The sequence below is a fragment of the Bufo bufo genome, chromosome 6, assembly GCF_905171765.1.
Source record: "Bufo bufo chromosome 6, aBufBuf1.1, whole genome shotgun sequence".
In the NCBI taxonomy this organism is placed as follows: domain Eukaryota; kingdom Metazoa; phylum Chordata; class Amphibia; order Anura; family Bufonidae; genus Bufo; species Bufo bufo.
Genome location: NC_053394.1, coordinates 20,564,231 through 20,586,054, shown reverse-complemented (window position 1 = coordinate 20,586,054; position 21,824 = coordinate 20,564,231). Strand labels below are relative to the sequence as shown.

The window sequence follows — 21,824 nt, the reverse complement described above, 5'->3', positions numbered from 1 at the left end:
CCTGGAATGTCCCAATCTTTTATCCGCTCTACACAACCCCACCGCCATTGATGCCCTCTTAGCCCAAGAAGTGACGGAGGGCTTTGTGTTAGGTCCTTTCAAAACCCCCCCATTCGCCACATGGCGCACCAACCCCATCGGCATCGTCACTGGAAAATCTTCCCAGAAACAGAGGCTCATCATCGACCTATCGGCGCCACACGGTTCAGGCAACCCCAGTCTCAACTCCCTCATTCCCTCGGAGGAATTCTCTCTGCAATACACCACCATTGATCACGCCATCACAGCCATCATACAAGCAGGGGTGGGGGCATGGCTCAGCAAAACCGACATCGCCAACGCCTTCAAATTGCTACCGATTCACCCTACACTGTGGCACCTGCACGGCATCAAGTGGTCCGGGGTCTATTATTTTTTCTCCCGGTTGACTTTCGGTTCCAAAAGTAGCCCGGCCATCTTCGACATATTTGCAGAAGCATTATGCTGGTTGCTTTTGAATGTAGCAAGGTGCCCGTTGGTATTACATTACCTTGATGATTTCCTATTGGTGGAGGAAAACACTTCCCCCCCCTCCAGCCTCAGAGCCACCATCGAGCTGTTCAAAGAACTGGGGGTACCCCTCTCCACCAAGAAGACAGAGGGGCCAGACACGATCATCACCTTCCTGGGTATCCAGTTGGATTCAGCCTCAATGCAAGCCAGTTTGCCATCCGGGAAGATCCAGGATATTCTCACCCACATAGACGGCTATCTTCAACTCGGCACCTGCAACCGCAAAGAACTACAGTCCCTGCTGGGCTCCCTGAACTTTGCCATGCGCATCATACCCCAGGGTCGCTCATTTATATCACGCCTTCTGCACCTCTTCCCCTTGTTCCTACACGACTCGCACAGATTGTCCCTGGATGCCCACGCTGCGGCGGATCTGGGCATGTGGAGGAGATTTCTGTCCACCTGGAATGGCAGGAGCTTGTTTCTCCCTCAGCTGTCGGACTCTTCCCCCTCTATCTGGTCAGATGCGGCATCTACCACAGGCTTTGCGGCCATATTTGGGAACGATTGGCTGTGGGGCAGCTGGCCTCCTGCGGTCCAGGGTCTGGAAGGATTCTCCACTACCTCAGCGCTTTTTGAGATCTATCCCATCGTAGCGGCGGCCGTGGCGTGGGGTCATTTATGGGCGAACATGTCGATCCGGTGCTACTCAGACAACCAAGCAACCTGCCAGATCATCAACAAAGGTCGTTCTAAATCCCTCACAATCATGAGGTTTATGCAAAGACTTACTTGGCTGGCCGCCTGCAATAATTTCTTCTTGCATTGTTTCCATGTCCCGGGGGTGTGCAATTCGGCAGCTGACAATTTGTCTCGCTTCAAATTTCAGGCATTTCATCAGGCTCTCCCATCAGCATCACCCACGGCCTCCAGCACTCCATCATTTCAACAACTCATTCTGGACTAGAGGTCATCATGCGGCATAGCCAGTCTTCGTCCCACTTAGCGTTGTCTGACAATACACATAGAACATACAACAGAGCATTCACACTATTCAACAGGTTCCTGTTGGAACACAACATCACGCACCCTTTCGTCATGACGTCTCTTTTGGGGTTTGCTTCTTTCTGCCACCTCAAACTCAAAATGTCATACAACACCATCAAACTATATCTTACTGGCATTCAACATCATATGCTAATCATGCATCCCAACAACATCAGCTTCATGGCCTCACACCAGATCAAAACAATACTCAGAGGCATTCATAAGACGGAACCCGCACGTCCAGCCCAGAGGCTGCCCATCAACAGTCATGTCTTCAAAGCATTATCCGACTGTCACGAGGGTATCAAGAGCCACGTCTGACTCCGTTATACCCGGGGTCAGGAAGTCGCAGCGGGTGGCTGCGCGCTCTATATCTAAAGATCACGTTGTTTTTTAGTGATTGTTTTCTGTGTTTGCCTTGCTATCCTTTTTGTCTCTCTCAGGGATCCGTAGCTTCTCCTCCTCAGCTGTTTCTTGTCTGCCACTCCCTACCTCCTTATATTCTCCCCTCACACTTCTCTAGTTGCCAGTTATAGAGCTTCCTGCCTGGACATCTATACTGACCCACTGGAGTGGTTAATCCTGGTTGTTGTTTCCTGAGTGCTACCCTCCGGATCCCTGTTGGGCTTATTGTTGTCTCCTGTTGTCGCCCACCTGGGAATATATGTTGAGTCTGTGTTGTCTGTCCTCCCCTTGGTGTTTTCCCTTAGAGTTAGTGGTGCGGACTAGTGTTCCCATCGCCCTGTTCACTACCTAGGGCTCAGCTCAGGGAAAGCCAGGGCTTTAGGCACGTGATCGGCGTACGGGTGAGGAACCCGTGTAGGGACGTCAGGGCAGCCAGGTGCCAGCCGCCAGGTGAGTCAGGGGTCACCATTTTCCCTCTCACTTGGGCAGGGCCTTCCTCGTTCCCTCCCTCTGTGTCACGTATGTGATAGCCACGCCGACCGTGATACCGACTTGCTGGACGCCACGCCTTTTGATACCGATACCAACTCTGTCATCAAAACTGCAATTTACTTAGCCTTCTACGGGTTCCTGAGACCCGGGGAATTCACTACAACCTGCACGACCCAAACCTCACCTTGTCTTCTTGTCTCCCACTTGACGAAACACCTGGATCATTACATCCTGACCATACCTCACTCCAAGAGTAGTCAGCATTCACCCGTCAACATTTCATTTTACCCCACGCACAACAAATGATGTCCAGTAAGGGTTCTGGACACCTACAGTCAGCTTCACAAGTTTCTACCCTCTCAACCGCTACTTCAACTTCATGGGTCGGTACTCACCACCACCACCTTCATGACCCATGTCAGGTCATTTCTCACCCAACTGGGCCTCAACGCAGCCAACTACTCAGGGCACTCCTTTCGCATCGGAGCTGCATCTACGGCCTCCAGTGCCAACATCCCTACTCATGTCATCAAGAAATTGGGGCGCTGGAAGTCATCCGCTTACGCACGATACATTCCCAATCCAGCGCAAGAGTTGAGAGTGGCTTTCCAAAGCATGTCGGGTTGAGCTATTCATGTATTAATTGGCTACAATAAACTGGTTTATTTCCATTTTTGCCCTCTTCTTTCTTAGGCCTACCTCATCCTCGGTTTCGGCACACCACAACCGACTGCATTTCTTTCCCTGCATCCCAGGGCTCTTTACTGTACTACCGTAAGCGCCTAACACAAGTATTAAGGCATTTGCCTGGATTTGTGGGAGGGGCTGAGGTCCGCCTCCAGCCTATTTAGGGCACCCCCCTTACCTGGCTCCTGCACCGTCTGAGGTCTGAGCTTTGTCCCTCCTACCACTCCACTCATTTACAACTCATTTCTTTTATGTCTTTTCCTTGGGTGGGCCCTCTTCTTTCTTAGGCCTACCTCATCCTCGGTTTCGGCACACCACAACCGACTGCATTTCTTTCCCTGCATCCCAGGGCTCTTTACTGTACTACCGTAAGCGCCTAACATAAATATAGATTTTTACTATATCCCAATATATGGCCCTGAAGTGCACAGATGGTATAGAAATGCAATGCACTGCAATAGACGGTTTCAACCACTGACAAGAAAACTGTGCTGATTCAGTGACATTTGTATATATATTGATTTTCACTTTTTCCCAATATATGGCCCTGAAGTGCACAGATGGTATTCTAATGCAGAGCACTGAGATTAATGGGTTAAACAGCTGACAGCAAAAATGTGGTCAGATTCTGGGACAAAAAAATATTGTTTTCAATGATATTCTTCCTATCTATGCCCCTGATACACAGAAGGTGTTGCACAGATGTCAGAAGTCACTGCAGACACCTTCCATTAAGATAGCCAATGAAGCGATTTTTTTTTATTAAATTAAAAAAAAGTGCAAATCTGCACTTTAAGCTGCTGCCAACACACACAGTAGTCCTTAAAAGGACTTTTGGGTCTTTAAAACGTCTTGAGAAAGAGTAATTTGCAATCACAATCTACCTACACTGTCTGTCCCTTCCTAACAGCAGCTCTCACTGACTCGCAATGAGTCGAACCCGCGTGACCGGGTGCTATATAGCCCCCGATGACGTGTTACGGCCAGCCAATCACTGTAATGCCAGTAGAAATCATGGCTAATGGCATTACAGTGATGACAATACCAGCATGTTTAGTGGCTGCTTAGAAGGCACCATACGTGCGGGGAGGAGACTCGAGCATGGCGCTCAAGCACATGTGGTACTCGGCCGAGCGCTCGGATCTGGCGAACATAGCGATGCTCGAGCCGAACCGGTGCTCGGCCGAGCATGCTCGCTCATCACTACACGCGGGATGAAACTTTTAAAAGGGCTGTGATATTACAAAGGGTAGCTATCTGTTGATTAGCTAGCTGCATGACATAATGGGTCATTTTGAGTTCCTGGGCTTCTCATTTTCACTTTGTAACACGTGCAGCAGCCATTTCAGAAAAAATCTAATTAGTTACAACGAAGCGCAAAGAAATTTGGCTTTGCAGCGAACTGAATTTTACCTAAACGTCAAATGGAATTCCGCTTTGAAAGCTTTGTTTCGCTCAACACCAGAAACTTACTTTAATTACGCATACTGACAAAAGCATGATTTTAGGTGCAACTACTTTAATTATAAAATCTGATTTCAGTTTTACTCCAGAAAACACAACAGTAAGAATATCTATGGTAATGTGACACATGTGCAACTAATCCCATGCAGAGCATGATATGATCACACACATAGAATTTATCAGCTACAGGAACACAACCTAAAGGCAAACAACATATTGTATGCTGATTTACCTTACAGGATAAAAATATCCAAACCCAAGGTAACAAAAATATCAACCAAATAAGTCAAAAGAAAATTCAGAACATAACCTTCAACTACAGTTTTCCTTATATAGTTTAGATTATGTGGATATTAATTAACTTTCCCTTTAGTGAGGAGGGGGTAGAGGAGTGATATCATGATAGTTATTGGGTATATATGTCTGTAGTTTACGCTCAACACTTGTTCTGGATCAATTTCCACTATGAAACTCCTCCTGATCTGTGTGCTCCTCGGAGCAGTTGGTGAGTTCAGTGGCTGTCTTCTATGATACATATATTGTTGATGTTGATACTTTTTAGTTTTCTACAGCTTTCAATGAGGAAAAAACCTAACTTTTTCAATTTGCTACATGTATGATGTATATGACTGTATATAATATGGCTCCTTGTATTTTCTCAGCTGCTTTTGAGGATGATGATAAGATCGTAGGAGGTTACACCTGCTCTGCTTACTCCGTCCCCTACGCAGTATCTCTGAACTCCGGCTACCACTTCTGTGGAGGTTCTTTGATCACCAGCCTCTGGGTGATCTCTGCTGCCCATTGCTACAAGGCGTAAGTTACCTGAGTTTTCACCAAGACCGAACCATCCACGTCACATCAACTTTTGGCCATTATCAGTTACTATTCTATATTGTGGAGCTGCCCAAAGCATTGAAAGCATTTGAGGTTTAGAAGCTAGTTTTGTTTGTAAAAATGGTTGCTAAAAAAAAGGAAAACAATTCAATAGACAAGTTTTGTGGGACTAAAAAAATTCATTGCATTTCAATGATCTAAAGATTGGTAATGGCCCTGGGGGTCATAACCAGAATATATCAGAAACTTATGGCCAATAATAAGAACAGGTCATCAGTGTTTTAGCAATGAAAAACCTTTTAACTGAAAGAAGGAAAAATAATGTTCAGATGATATTTATATGTGGCACAGTTAAAGAAAATATTTTTATAACCGTTTTCTATAATTTTACCAATTTATAGAATACAAAGAGTTTCATATTACAGTTACACGGTGGTGATAGGACACAATTGAATTACCAATATATTAATATCAAGTCCTGCCACATTTTTTTTTCAAACTTTTTTGTTTTTAAAAATGGGGGATTCAGTGTCAAATAGTAAACTGTTAGCAGAGCATTTACTGTATAAAGTAAATTTTGTATAAATTGTACCACTGAGTGTAGCTTCAATGCATGGGAATTTAAGGACAAGGTTAATTCTTGGCTCCTATCCTAGCAGCTCTTACAGGGATCTTCCATTAGGTGGTTAAGAGTAAACTTCATACACATCTATGCATCAGCACTAAGGATAAAGCTCTATCATCACACATGGCTAAGATTTCAGTATCTTCTTGCTCTTCTAGCCTAATTTCACATTTTTATTCTTCAAAATGTTGATTCACAGAAAAATAGTCTCATTAAAAGAAAATAGAGTCTACCAACTATTCTATAATTTGCTTATATAAAGAAAAAATATAGAACAATGAAAGACAAAGGTCTGGAGCCACAAATACATAGAGATCCATCTAATTATCACTGTATGTGTGACATTAGCTACCCCATGTTCAACCATTGAAAAATAACTTCAAAAAATTATTAGATTTAAATTTTTTCCTCGCCACACATCTGAAAAAACAGGGAATTTACTTGGGTGAAGATAAATTGCTATACCATTCACAGTGTATGGACAACTATTGTGATGTTTCTGCAGAGAAAGCACAAATATTTACCCCAAAACACTATTGCATTTTAAAATATTTATGAAATGAATTTATGATTACAAATGGATTTGTCTAATTTTTGCAGGAGCATGCAGGTCAGACTGGGAGAACACAACATCTTTTCCAGTGAGGGCACCGAACAGTTCATCAACTCCGCCAGAGTCATCAGACATGGAAGCTACAACTCCAGAACCCTGGACAATGACATCATGTTGATCAAGTTGGCCTCTCCCGCCACCCTCAACTCTTACGTCAAGGCTGTTGGTCTGCCCGGTGGCTGCGCTGCTTCTGGAACCAGCTGTCTGATCTCTGGATGGGGCAACACCCTCAGCAGTGGAAGTAAGTCAAGCACTGCCAATAATGTTACTGGAACAGGAAGTAAAAATGAGTAGTGGTTATTGACACAATGTAAGATGGAGTTTACTCAGAGGTGGGAATTACTGACACCAAATGAGCTGAAGTTTCTTCAAAGGTGGAGCTTGCTGATGAGGAGGGAATTCATTTTAAGACAAATCTAATACATTTTGAATGGACTTAAATGAGTAAAACATTAAACATTTTCTAGGACCTCAATGATTGTTCGGTGTAGAAATTGTTGGAAGGATGTTTGTTTAGAATTTTTTTTATATTTATAGGTCTCATAATATATCAGATTCAATGTAAATCTTTTTAAATATTTTTCATATATAAAGCTTAAGTGGATCACTGTACACAGCTGACAATTCATGTGTAGCAAATAGTAACAGACCCATGAATAATGGATATTATAAGTGTGGAACAATATGTGTCATATAGATATGAACCACGAACTGCTATGGTGTAGAAACCATACTGTATCAGGGAGCATAAAGCTTCAAAGGGTTTTCCCAGATTTTAAAACTGATGATCTATCCTCCAGAAAGGTCATCAGTATATGATCAGTGTTTTCCAGACACCAGGAATCAGCTGTTTGAGAAGGCACTGATGCTTGCAATAGCACCGCGGCCTTCTAACAGCTTCGTCATTGGTCACATGGCCTAAGCTCAGCTCAGCCCCATTAATGCGCTGAGATGCAATACCAAGCATAGGTTCTATACAATGGACGGCACTGTGCTTGGTGAGCAGAGAAAAGGCATTGGCTTTGATATGAGAGCCGGTGCCTTCTCAAACAGTTGATCATCAGGGGAATCCAAGTGTTGGATCCCCGCCTTTTAGATACTAATGAGTCATGACCCATCAGTGGGATAGTTTATCAGTTTAATAATTCCAGAAAACCCCTCTAAAAGTCAAAGAAAATGATCAAACACTGTTAATGATCATTTAATGTTTCTATCTACATACAATATGCTGAAAAATTATATTCACTTACTTTTAGCAAACATGCCCAGCCTCCTGCAGTGCCTGAACGCCCCCATCCTGACTGCCGCCCAGTGTAGCAGCGCCTACCCAGGAGAGATCACCACCAACATGATCTGTGTTGGATACATGGAAGGAGGCCAGGATTCCTGCCAGGTAAATGGATCGTCTTCATCTCATAGTTTTAAGATCTGTGACTGTAGAATGTGGACTGTTACGAGGACATATAGTCATCAAAAGGCCGTTATTCCCATTTCATGAAGACGACCTATCATGACAATGTGTTTATATAAATGTATCATAAAAAAATCTAAAACTTGTTTCTCTAAATTATGCAATTTAACAATATTGTGAGGATAGCAGATTCTTAAAAGGATATTTTAGACCAGGGTTAGGCTTGAAGGGCAAAACATTCTTTCTTTCCAATTGTATTGATTTAAAAATAGAACAGTTCAATGACAAAATCCTGCTCTGGAATTAATGTGTAACCACATTGTTTCCCTCTTTAGATAAGTTGGTATGGACATCACAAAGGCTCATAGAAAATTCCACTATATTTGTAGATGTCATATTTTAGAGACACTATTTGAGGGAGCAGAAGTGTAGCTATATTGAATGCAGAGGTCACACTCAGGACATGCTGATAGATGGTCAAAGATCCTTGTGCCATATTATAAAGACACAACTGTTATAAATGTTACATGATTGTATTGAGCCCCAAGAGCCCCATTTTACATCTCTGGGAAGGAAACTTCTGTAGCCGCATCTCAGAATATACAGTAGCTACAGATTATTCATTACTTCCAGTTTATTCAAAGTATAACATTTTGTGTCTATATTTTCTCAGGGTGACTCTGGTGGACCCGTGGTCTGCAATGGACAGCTCCAAGGTATTGTTTCTTGGGGATATGGCTGTGCCCTCAGGAACTATCCTGGTGTCTACACCAAGGTCTGCAACTACAACTCCTGGATCTCCAGCACCATGGCTGCCAACTAATCTTTCTCTGTGTTTCTTGTCATTTGTTGTTCTGTTACTGGATACTAACACCTATCATAGTAACAGTTAGATTTCTAAAAAAATAATTAAAAAAATAATTAAAAAAAGTCTCATTTTTATTTGGATTCATCATCTTCAATTATCAATGTTTGAGTCCAGCAACTTATCATGATGCAAAAAAATATATAATAATAATCAGAGAGGCTACCCCTTGAGCTGCACTTTGTAGACTAAGGGGCACATTTATTAATACTGGCGTTTTAGACGACGGTCTAAATAACCCTTATACCTCGAGGTGGATCCTCCAGAGTTATGAAGAGGTGCAGGCCTCTTTATAACTTCGGCGGTTTCACAGCCACTTCTAAATGTAAGACAGCTTTCTTGCTGTTTTATATTTTGACCATTTTCCGCCCACTCCACACTCATTTTCTTTGACCTGGTGTGAGCCGGGAGAAGTTGCAGATTGCGGCTCAAATAACACTGTATTTCTGTTTAATAAATGACTCCCTAATACTTTATGCGCTTGACCGTATTTTTCATTTATTTGTTCTCTACATTCTTTGTGGATAGAACATTAACCCTTCATTTCTATAGTGCAATTCACATTTCAATAAAAAGTCAGTACTTCAGTTTATAGCATATAGTTGTGCAGGAAGGTGGAAAGTAAGGATAAGTGAATAAGTTCAAACTAAACTGGGTACGGACCGAACTTTGCTATTTTTACTATTGCAGACAAACCTAAAGATTTTCAGATTTGTTTTGGATGAATGTACTGCACTTGGGTGGAGAAAAGCACTAGGAAGGAAGAAGAAGGGTTCTCACATAATTCTAAGAGAGGGTGGGGGGAGGGCATGCCCTGATTGCCTCCCAGGTTGATAGCCTGGATTAGCCAATCAGTGCTGGAGCAGGCAAGGATGTGCCTTTGTAGAACAATGAGTGTGGATGCATGTGATGGTGTCTGCCAAGAAAACGATCTTAGGGAGACAGGGACAGTGAGAAATCAATCAAGATTATTGCCAGGGAGAGTGAAATATTTTTCTTTTGTAGAATACAGACAGACAAGCAGGGCAGCTGATAGCTAGGGAGTGAGAAGAAAGGAGCAGTGGCTGGCTGTTCCTGGTATCAGAAGTGCAGGTACTGCAATGCAGACCTCAAAAGCAGCTACCTGCAAGCAAATATTTTTCATTTTAACCCCAATTTTCACAGAAATCCTTTTTTTTGTGAGGTTCAATTTAATATATATATATATGTGATTACTGCAGCAATACCCAAGGTGTGGCAGCAATCCACCGATGTGTATTAAGGTGAAATTAAGCATCAAGACTCAATTGTCCATTTACATATATTTACTTTCCATACGGTAGCAATTAACTTTTTTTTTTTTTTGGGTGGGGGGCTCAATTTATTTAAGCTGCACATGTACATACTGTAATTACTGCAGCAATACCCACTGTGTGGCAACAATCTACCAGTGTCTATTAAGGTTAAATTTAGCATCAACACTCAATCGTCTATTTACATATATTCAGTATCCACATGGTCAGAATTTTTTATTTTTTTTAAGAGGGTTTAATTCAATTAAAAGGAAGGGGGGTCACATAATAATTTTCAATTCCGTTATAACTTTCTGTTATGACATGCTTATAACAGAAAATAATGGAATTGGTATACTGGAAACAAATGGAAACCTTTCTGTTTTAATCTAGTTTTTAAACCTCATTTGGTTCAATAGATAATAATTAACAGAAACCAGCATTCCATCTGGTTTCCGATATTTTGGATGGAATAAAAAGTCCTATCGACAAAATAAAGGAAACCAGATAGAATACTGGTGTCCGTTATTAATTCAACATTGAAATATATGAGGATGAATTAAAACTGAAAAGTTTCTGCTTGGTTTCCGGTATATCAATTCCATTATTTTCCGTTACAAGCATGACGAGCGAAATTTCGAAAATTTTGATTTGGCCAAATTTCAACAAGAAATTTGATTTGTTACAAATAAATTTGTCACAGCAGACAGCACCCTTCAGTAAAGCCAAAAACCTGTGTGCGCCCCTGCAATAGCTGTGTTCAAATGGCTACTCAGTAGAACAAAATAAAGAAATGGAGGCAGCGCTGATAAAGTAGGGGATTAAAAAAAATGTCTATTTAAAGGGGTTGTCCAGGTTCAGAGCTGATTCCGGACATACCAATAATTTTACCCAGGCAGCACCCCCCCCCCCCCCTCCCTGACATGTGCATCGGACCAGATCATGCTCTGATGCTCTCCCTTTCCCTACGCAGGATCGATGCTTCATTTACTATAACACACTGCTGAGCAGAGGCTTTTGCCCACCAATGTGTTCGGTGACATTACCAGCTCTGATGGGCGGGCTTTAGTGCTGTCCTAGCCGTTTCACAGGCTAGGGCAGCGCTAAAGCCCGCACATCAGTGCCGGTGACATCACTGGGCTTACTGCTAGGTGGAAGCCTCCGCCTGGCAGCCCAAAGGAGAGCCCAGTTTGTCACCGGAACTCCACAAAATGCCTGAACCGCGCAGGGCAAATGAGAGCATCAGAGCATGAACTGGTCCGATGCTATTGTCAGGGGGGCTGCAAGGGGGAAATACTGGGTATGTCCAGAGTTAGCTCTGAACACAAACAACAACCTTGAATGCTTTTTGAGGCAGTCCAAACATGTACTTTTTAATCCCTTTTGTTAGCTGTAGATTTACTGTGCATCAGTATTACAGGTCAATGTTAGCATCAGGTCTAATTTATCACCGTGGAGTTAACAGATCATTACCCACCGATTCAAGTAGTGGCCACATGATAGAGTGGGGAGAGTGGCAGCAGCAATGGCAGTAAGGCTGTGTTCATATCAATGTTTATGTTTCTGTTCTTCAGATCCGTCAATGGGACAGAAAACTAAAAAAAAGCTAAAAGACTGTATTTTGAGCATCCATAAAGCCTTTTTCAGATTGCTAGTTTTTGATCAGTATCTGTAAGCCAAAACCAGGAGTGGTTTCAAAACAGAGATAAAAAGTTATATAAATATTTGCATCTCTTCTGTGATTTCGACCTACTCCTGTTTTTGCCTTTCAAACACTGACCGTGTGAAACAGGCCTTATGCTCAATTTGCATTCGTTTTGGCTATTTACATCTGAAATCAGTATTTTCAACAAGGAAAAAAGTCCTGCATGCAGTATTTGTTCAGTATTTTGCATCAGTGTTTGATCAGTATGTGTAAGGCTACTTTCACACTCGCGTTTTGTGCGGATCCGTCATGGATCTGCACAGACGGAACCGTTCAGATAATAAAACCGTCTGCATCCGTTCAGAACGGATCCGTTTGTATTATCTTTAAGATAGCCAAGACGGATCCATCTTGAACACCATTGAAATTCAATAGGGGACAGATCAGTTTTCTATTGTTCCATATTGTGTCATAGAAAATGGTTCCGTCCCCATTGACTTACATTGTGTGTCAGAACGGATCCGTTTGGCTCAGTTTCGTCAGACGGACACCAAAACGCTGCTTGCAGCGTTTTGGTGTCAGCCTGCAAAGCGGAATGGAGATAGAACGGAGGCAACCTGAGGCACCCTGAGTGGATCCTTTTCCATTCAGAATGTATTAGGGCAAAACTGATCCTTATTGGACCGCTTGTGAGATCGGATCTCACAAACGGAAAGCCAAAACGCCAGTGTGAAAGCAGCCTAAGCCAAAAACAGGAGTGGGTCCAAAACAGAAATTAAATGTAATGGAAATATTTGCATCTCATCTGTGTTTCAGGCCTCATAACAGGTACATTCGCATTGTCTTCATCGACACCCTTCAGCTCCTCTTGTTCCTCAAAGTGAAATGTAGGTGCCACATCTTCTGTCCCCTCGAAAAATCATATTTGTCAGCATCCCCTCCAGGATGTAAAGGAGTGGAATAACAATATCCTTCCCATATTTCTGCTGACTGATAAATAAAGTAGCCTAATCAAAGGACTGGAGAAAACAGCACATTATGCATGAGCTGCCACTGGCTAACGTGGAAGTTACACCAGGGGGTAGACCTGTCCATCAGCAGCATTAAGAAATATTGAAAGTAGCAGCAATTGTGCAAGATGTATATGGCAATATATTAGACCACCCTTAAAAACTGAGGCACAGTAAGTCAATGTAACAATTAACAGATTAATTATGGATGTGGCAGCAGTTCAAGAAAAATATCTCTGTAAATGACAACTTTTTCAATTTTTTTTGTGTGACACTTTTTTGCAGCCTAGGTGTGCAAAGGGGCCCAAATTCCAATGAGTACCTTTTAGGAGGGCATTTTTAGACATTTGGATTCCAGACTTCTTCTCACGCTCTAGGGCCAATAAAAAGTCAGGGCAGTATAAATACCCCACAAGTGACCCCATTTTGGAAAGAAGACACCCCAAGGTATTCCGTTAGGGGCATGGCGAGTTCATGTAAAATTTTATTTTTTGTCACATATAACTATGCATGTGGTAGCAGTTCAACAAGATGCAAGTGGCAATTACACTTAACCTGCAGTGTCCCTGCTGTCTCTGTATGCTTCCCCTACAGTCTCAAAAAACTCCCCCTATGATCTCCGTGCAGTGGCCCTGTCAATTTAACTAAGATGCATTATATATGTGATTACTGCAGCAATACATAATGAGTGGCAGCAATCTACCTGTGTGTATTAAGGTGAAATTGAGCGTCAAGAATCAATCGTCCGTTTAAATGCAAATGTGTCAGTAGTTCAACAAGATGCAGACGGCGATATATTAGACTGCCCATTAATTATAAGGCACAGTAATTCTATATATAAACTAAGATATTAAATGCGAAAGTGTAAGCAGTTAACAAAGATGCAGACGGCGATATATTTGACAACCCTTCATACTGAAGCACAGTTATTCTATATATAAAATAACAGTTTAACTAGGATTGTGGCAGCAGGTGACCAAGATGCACGTGGCGTTTACACTTAGCCTGCACTGTCCTTGCAATCTCTCTATGCTCTACCTACAGTGTCTAAAAACTCTCCCTATGATCTCCCTACACTGTTCCTGAACTCTATGCATCTAATATTCTACAATTAAAAGCTTTTTGCAACGCTATTCTTAGCACATAAGCACTTGCCACATCTCTCCCTAAACTCAGCTCATAGTAAAATGGTGGAGACCACGCGGGATGAAACTTTTAAAAGGGATGTGATATCACAAGAGATGGCTATCTGCTGATTAGCTAGTGGCCTGACATAATGGGTCATTTTGAGTCCCTGGACTTCTCATTTTCACTTTGTAACACGTGCAGCAGCCATTTAAAAAAAAATCTAATTAGTTACCACGAAGCGCAAAGAAATTTGGCTTTGCAGCGAACTGAATTTTTACTAAACATCAGATGGAATTCCGGTTCGGATGCTTTGTTTCGCTTAAAACCAGAAACTTACTATAATTACGCATACTGACAAAAGCATGATTTTAGGTGCAACTACTCTAATTATAATATCTGATTTTAGTTTTAGTACATAAAACACAACAGTAAGAATATCTATGGTAATGTGACACATGTGCAACCAAGCACATGCAGAGCATGACATGATCACGCACATAGAATTTATCAGCTACAGGAACACAACCTAAAGGCAAACAACATATTGTATGCTGATTTACCTTACAGGATAAAAATATCCAAACCCAAGGTAACAAAAATATCAACCAAATAAGTCAAAAGAACATTCAGAACATAACCTTCAACTACAGTTTTCCTTTAATAGTTTAGATTATATGGATATTAATTAACTTTCCCTTGAGTGAGGAGGGGGTAGAGGAGTGATATCATGATAGCTCTTGGGTATATATGTCTGTAGTTTAAGCTCAACGCTCGTTCTGGATCAATTTCCACTATGAAACTCCTCCTGATCTGTGTGCTCCTCGGAGCAGTTGGTGAGTTCAGTGGCTGTCTTCTATGATACATACATTGTTCACGTTGATACTTTTTAGTTTTCTACAGCTTTCTATGAAGAAAGAAGCTAACTTTTTTAACTTGCTACATGTATGATGTATATGACTGTATATAATATGGCTCCTTGTATTTTCTCAGCTGCTTTTGAGGATGATGATAAGATCGTAGGAGGTTACACCTGCTCTGCTTACTCCGTCCCCTACGCAGTGTCTCTGAACTCCGGCTACCACTTCTGTGGAGGTTCTTTGATCACCAGCCTCTGGGTGATCTCTGCTGCCCATTGCTACAAGGCGTAAGTTACCTTAATTTTTAACAAGACAAAACCATCAACATCACATCAACTTTTGGCCTTTATCATTTACTATTCTATATTGTGGAGCCGCCCAAAGCTTTGAAAACATTTGAGGTTTAGTGTTGAGCGCGAATATTCGAATAGCGAATATTTAACGTGAATATTGCAACTTCGCTAATTCGCAAATATTTCTAATATAGTGCTATATAATCGCTATATTGAATATTTGTCATTTTTTTAGATCTGAAAACATTATTCCTCCCTGCTTCTTTCTTGTGGGTTAATGAGTCATTGGCCCACAAGCAACTTAAGCAGTAAGGAATCATGTTTTCACATGGGGAAAAAAAATGAAATATTCTAAAAACAAAAAAAAATTTCAATGTGTACTGTTATTCCACTTCGGCATACTCCTCCCCGACAAGCGTCCCCATCACCATGAAAACGCCTGCGAGTTAGAAAATACCATCGGATCTGAGTTTTCCCTGAGATCGTGAAAACTGAGATCCGATGGTATATTCTAACCCACAGGCGTTCCCATGGTGACAGGGACGCTTGTCGGGGAGGAGTATGCCAGAGTGGAAAAATAGTAGACATTAAAAAAGAAAGACGTATATTCTAAATAACTAATATATTCGCTATATTGCTATAATTTTGTTTTTTACAATATTCGTCATATTCTAAAACAAGAATTTATAGCAATATTGCGAATATTCATAAAATACACATATAGACTGCAATTTAGGTAACATAGTGCTATAAACTTTTATAGTTATAATTTTTTTTCTCTTATGGACTTCAGATTTGAAAAAAAATTACAACTTTGACAAAAAAAAAGGTTATAGCATTATATTAGCTAAATTGCAGTCTATATGTGTATGTTACGAATATTCGCTATATTGCTATATATTTGATTTTTAGAATATTCGCCTTATTTTTTTTCTCTACTGAACTTCAGAATTGGAAAAAATTTACACTATTAAAAAAAAATATTATAGCACTATAATAGCTTAGCTAAATTGATCTGTTTGACGAATATTCTTAAAACGAATATATAGCACTATATTTGCTGCTATATATTCTTTTTTGTTCAACTTTGCATTACGTGATTTTTACAATTTAGATTAATTCCAATCGCAAAAATAATCTCGAATATTCGCAAAATATCACAAATTCGAAAATGGGACCTGCCGCTCATCACTATTGAGGTTTAGAAGCTAGTTTTGTTTGTAAAAATAGTTGCTAAAAGAGGGAGACAATTCAATAGACAAGTTTTGTGGGACTAAAAAAAATTAATAGCATCTGAATGCTCTAAAGATTGGTAATGGCCCTGGGGGTCATAACCAGAATATATCAGAAACATGGCCAATAATAAGAACAGGTCATCAGTGTTTTAGCAATCAAAAACCTTTTAACTGAAAGAAGGAAAAATTATGTTCAGATGTTATTTATATGTGGATTTGTAGAATACAAAGAGTTTCATATTACAGTTACAAGGTGGTGATAGGACACAACTGAATTCCCCATATATAAACATAAAGTCCTTCCACACTCTTTTTGAAACTTTTTTTTGTTTTTTAGAAATGAGGGGTTTCCATACTAAATAACAAACTGTTAGAGTTAGCAGATCATTTACTGTACAGTGTCCATTTTGTATAAATTGTGACAATGAAAGACAAAGGACTGGAGCCACAAATACATAGTGATTTATATAATTATAATCATAATATATTAGACCGATGGATATACTATATGTGTGATTTTAGCTGCCCCATGATCAACCATTGAAAAATAACTTCAAAAAATTATTAGATTTCCATTTTTTCCTCACCACACATCTGAAGAAACAGGGAATTTACTTGGGTGAAGATAAATTGCTATACCATTCACAGTGTATGGACAACTATTGTGCTGTTTATGAAAGAAAGCACAAATATTTCCCCAAAAACACTAATGCATTTAAAAAAATGTATGAAATGAATTTAGGATTACAAATGAATTTGTCTAATTTTTGCAGGAGCATGCAGGTTAGACTGGGAGAACACAACATCTTTGCCAGTGAAGGCACCGAACAGTTCATCAACTCCGCCAGAGTCATCAGACATGGAAGCTACAACTCCAGAACCCTGGACAATGACATCATGTTGATCAAGTTGGCCTCTCCCGCCACCCTCAACTCTTACGTCAAGGCTGTTGGTCTGCCCGGTGGCTGCGCTGCTTCTGGAACCAGCTGTCTGATCTCTGGATGGGGCAACACCCTCAGCAGTGGAAGTAAGTCAAGTACTGCCAATAATGTTACTGGAACAGTAAGTAAAAATGAGTAGTGGTTATTGACACAATGTAAGATGGAGTTTACTCAGAGGTAGGAATTACTGACACCAAATGAGCTGAAGTTTCTTCAAAGGTGGAGTTTGCTAATGAGGAGTGAAGTTATTCTAAGACAAATCTAATACATTTTCAATTTACTTAAATTAGTAAAACATTAAACATTTTCTAGGACCTTAATGATTGCTCGGTGTAGAAATTGTTGAAAGGATGTTTCTTTAGAATTTTGTATGTATTTATAGGTCTCATAATATATCAGATTCAATGTAAATCTTTTTTAATATTTTTCATATTTATAGCTTAAGTGGATCACTGTACACAGCTAACAAAATTATGTGTAGCAAATAGTAACAGACCCATGATTAATGGATATTATAGGTGTGGAACAATATGTGTCATATAGATATGATCCACAAACTGCTATGGTGTAGAAATCATACTTTATCAGGAAGCATAAAGCTTCAAAGGGTTTTCCCAGATTTTAAAACTGATGATCTATCCTCCAAGAAGGTCATCAATATCTGATCGGTGTGGACCTAACACAAGGAATCAGATGTTTGAGAAGGCACTGATGCTTGCAATAGCACCGCGGCCTTATAACAGCTTTATCATTGGTCATATGGCCTAAGTTCAGCTCAGCTCCATTAATGCGCTAAGATGCTATTTCAAGCATAGTTTCTATACAAAGAAAGGCACTGTGCTTGATGAGCATAGAGAAGTCTTTGGCTTGGCTTGAGCTGAGAGAACAGTTGATCATCAGGGGAATCCGAGTGTTGATGACACATCAGTGGGATAGTTTATCAGTTCAATAATTCCAGAAAACCCCTCTAAAAGTCTAAGAAAATGTACAAACACTGTGAATGATCATTTTATGTTTCTATCTACATACAATATGCTGAAAATGTATATTCACTTACCTTTAGCAAACATGCCCAGCCTCCTGCAGTGCCTGAACGCCCCTATCCTGACTGCCGCCCAGTGTAGCAGCGCCTACCCAGGAGAGATCACCACCAACATGATCTGTGTTGGATACATGGAAGGAGGCCAGGATTCCTGCCAGGTAAATGGATCTTCTATATCTCATAACTTTCAGATCTGTGACTGTAGAATGTGGACTGTTACGAGGACATTTAGTCATTAAAAGGCCATTATTCCCATTTCATGAAGACGACCTCTCATGACAATGTGTTTATATAAATGTATCATAAAAAAATCTAATACTTGTTTCTCTAAATTATGCAATTTAACAATATTGTGAGGATAGCAGATTCTTAAAAGGATAATATAGACCAGGTTTAGGCTTGAAGGGCAAAAATGTCTTTCTTTCCAATTGTACTGATTTAAAAAAAGAAAACAGTTCAATGACAAAATCCTGCTCTGGCATTAATGTATTACCACATTGTTTCACTCTTTAGAAAAATTGGTATAGACATTACAGAGGCTCATTGAAAATGTCACTGTATTTGTAGATGACATATTTGAGAGACACTATTTGAGGGAGCAGAAGTGTAGCTATATTGAGTACAGAGGTCACACTCAGGACATGCTGATAGATTATCAAAGATCCTTGTGCCATATTAGAAAGACACAACTGTTATAAATGTTACATGATTGTATTGAGCCCCAAGAGCCCTAATTTACATCTCTGTGAAGGAAACTTTTGTAGCCGTATTTTAGAATATACAGTAGCTACTGATTATTCATTACCTCCAGTTGATTCAAAGTCTAACATTTTGTCTCTATATTTTCTCAGGGTGACTCTGGTGGACCCGTGGTCTGCAATGGACAGCTCCAAGGTATTGTTTCTTGGGGATATGGCTGTGCCCTCAGGAACTATCCTGGTGTCTACACCAAGGTCTGCAACTACAACTCCTGGATCTCCAGCACCATGGCTGCCAACTAATCTTTCTCTGTGTTTCTTGTCATTTGTTGATCTGTTACTGGATACTAACACCTATCATAGCAACAGTTAGCTTTCAAAAAATAAAAAATAAAAAACATAATAAAAAAATCTTCTCATTTTGGATTCATCACCTTCAATTATCACTAAAAAAAATGTTTAAGTCCAGCAACTTATCAAAGCCTTATCAGATTTTGAGCTGCTCTCTGTAGACTAAGGGGCACATTTATTAATACTGGAGTTTTAGACACCGGTCTTAATAACCCCTATACCTGGAGGTGGATCCTCCACAGTTATGAAGAGGTGCAGGGCTCTTTATAACTTCGGTGGATCAAAAGCCACATCTAAATGTAAGACAGCTTCCTTGCTGTTTTACATTTTGACCATTTTCTAAAAAAATAATTGCCCACCCTCTCCACGCCCATTTTCATAGACCTGGCATGAGCGGGAAGAAGTCGCAGATTGCGGCTCAAATAACGCCGTATTTCTGTTTAATAAATTACTCCCTAAGACTTAATTCGCTTGACCCTATGTTTTATTAATTTGCCTTCTGCATTTTTTGTGTATAGAACATTTCAATAAAAAGTCAGTACTTCAGTTTATAGCATATAGTAGGGCAGGAAGGTGGAAAGTAAGGATAAGTGAACCAGTTCAGAGTGAACTGGGTTTGGACCGAACTTTGCTATTTTTCTGATGGCAGACAAACCGAGATTTTCTGATTTATTTAGAATGAATCTACTGCACTTGTTAGGAGGAAAAAAGCACTAGGAAGAAAGAAGAAGGTTTCTCACATGACTCTTAGAGGGGGTGGGCCTGAACTTATTGGCTCCCAGGCTGTCAGCCTAGATGAGCCAATCAGTTCTGGAGCAGGCAAGGATATATATTTGTAAAACAAACAGAACGCCATTTAGTGCTGGGCTGTGAATGAGCGTGGATGTGTGTGATGGTGTCTACCAGGAAAAAGATCTTAGGGAGTCAGAGACAGTGAGAAATCAATTAAGCTTATTGCCAGGGAGAGTGAAGGGAAAGGCTAGTATTCTAAAGAAGAATTGTGTGTCTTTTGTAGAATACAGACATACAAGCAGGGCAGCTGATAGGCAGGGAGAGAGAAGAAAGGAGCTGTGGCTGGCTGTTACTGGTATCAGAAGTGCCGGTACTGCAATGCAGACCTGAAAAGCAGCTACCTGCAAGCAAATATTTTAATTTTTACCCCAATTTTCACAGAAATCCTTTTTTTTTGTGAGGTTCAATTTAATATATATGTGATTACTACAGCAAAACCCAAGGTGAGGCAGCAATCCACCTGTGTGTATTAAGGTGAAATTAAGCATCAAGCCTCAATTGTCCATTTACATATATTCACTTTTCCATATGGTTGCAATGTACTTTTTTTTTCTCTTTTGGGGGGATGTTTCAATTTTTTCAAGCTGCATATGTACATACTGTAATTACTGCAGCAATACCCACTGTGTGGCAGCAATCTACCAGTGTTTATTAAGGTTAAATTTAGCATCAACCCTCAATCGTCCATTTATATTTATTCAGTTTCCACATGGTCATAATTTAGATATTTTTTTAGGGGGTTACAATTTAATTAAAAGGGGGGGGGTTTCACATGATTATTTTCAATTCCGTTAGAGCTTTCTGTTATGTACAAAAATTGCGGACGCTCACCGATTAATTGGAGCTCGGCCTCCTGGTCACCCACCAGTCTGGAGAATCAAAACAAATATGCACTAAAAATGGCTGGCTCACAATATTTAGCAAGTATTTTTACTTAAAATGTATGCATAAAAACATTTAATCACATGTAATCAAACAATGCATTATAATTCCCCCAGATAATATTCAAAATAAATTTTATAAATCTATGAAACTGGTCCTACTACAATGCGGAGCTGATGCATAAAATATAAAAAATAAAAATAATGCGGTTGTATACTAGTATTTGGGCGTGTGTTTTGGGTTTCACCAATATTTCATCTGATATGGGCATATGATATAATGTCCGTGCCTATTTGTTGCAATCTTATTCACATAAATGCTCTTTGTAACTTTAGGCACTTATATGCGTGTCAAAATTAGGCTACTGAGCACAGTCACCCTATTGGGTAATTGAAGCAATTCAGACTTGCAGGTTGCGGTTAAGGCCGTTTGTATACAATGATGTTTGTTGTTACTCACGGCTTCCTGCAATTCTTCTGTTGGCTTATATTCCAATCTACTGCTGTCTCAGCGTAACTCTTCGCTGTATTTGTCACAGCCCGCTGCGAGTTATTCCGGTCTGCTGGTATCTCAGTGTAACTGTTGTCTCAGCGTAACTCTTCGCTGTATTTGTCACAGCCCGCTGCGAGTTATTCAGGTCTACTGGTGTCTCAGTGTAACTCTTCGCTGTGTTTGTCACAGCCCGCTGCGAGTTGTTCACTGCTATCGGTTTGATAACGCAGTGCAGGTCTCCGCTCTCCC

At 40.4% G+C, this 21,824-nt stretch overlaps 3 protein-coding genes across 11 annotated transcripts in view; 2 read left to right on the top strand and 1 right to left on the bottom strand.

Moving 5' to 3' along the window:
• LOC121006028 (M1-specific T cell receptor beta chain-like) overlaps positions 1 to 21,824 on the bottom strand; it is a 961,123-nt gene that overhangs the window by 729,729 nt on the left and 209,570 nt on the right. The gene's annotated exons all lie outside the window — the stretch shown is intronic.
• LOC121004212 (trypsin-like) lies at positions 5,228 to 8,896 on the top strand. Its single transcript, XM_040436381.1, has 4 exons — positions 5,228 to 5,403; positions 6,650 to 6,903; positions 7,919 to 8,055; positions 8,747 to 8,896. Exons 1-4 carry the CDS (start codon positions 5,228 to 5,230, stop codon positions 8,894 to 8,896), a joined length of 717 nt encoding a protein of 238 aa, XP_040292315.1.
• Positions 14,783 to 19,361, top strand: LOC121006046 (trypsin-like). Its single transcript, XM_040438939.1, has 5 exons — positions 14,783 to 14,825; positions 14,983 to 15,136; positions 17,151 to 17,404; positions 18,382 to 18,518; positions 19,212 to 19,361. Exons 1-5 carry the CDS (start codon positions 14,786 to 14,788, stop codon positions 19,359 to 19,361), a joined length of 735 nt encoding a protein of 244 aa, XP_040294873.1. The 5' UTR covers positions 14,783 to 14,785.

Bases quoted from the DNA above. Each gene is read 5' to 3' on its own strand.
- LOC121004212 (XM_040436381.1), top strand. From the start codon at position 5,228: ATGGCTCCTTGTATTTTCTCAGCTGCTTTTGAGGATGATGATAAGATC. The intron at 6,904-7,918 runs GTAAGTCAAGCA...ACTTACTTTTAG, and splicing joins CAACACCCTCAGCAGTGGAA to CAAACATGCCCAGCCTCCTG. The intron at 8,056-8,746 runs GTAAATGGATCG...ATATTTTCTCAG, and splicing joins GAGGCCAGGATTCCTGCCAG to GGTGACTCTGGTGGACCCGT.
- LOC121006046 (XM_040438939.1), top strand. From the start codon at position 14,786: ATGAAACTCCTCCTGATCTGTGTGCTCCTCGGAGCAGTTG. The intron at 14,826-14,982 runs GTGAGTTCAGTG...GTATTTTCTCAG, and splicing joins TGTGCTCCTCGGAGCAGTTG to CTGCTTTTGAGGATGATGAT. The intron at 15,137-17,150 runs GTAAGTTACCTT...TAATTTTTGCAG, and splicing joins GCTGCCCATTGCTACAAGGC to GAGCATGCAGGTTAGACTGG.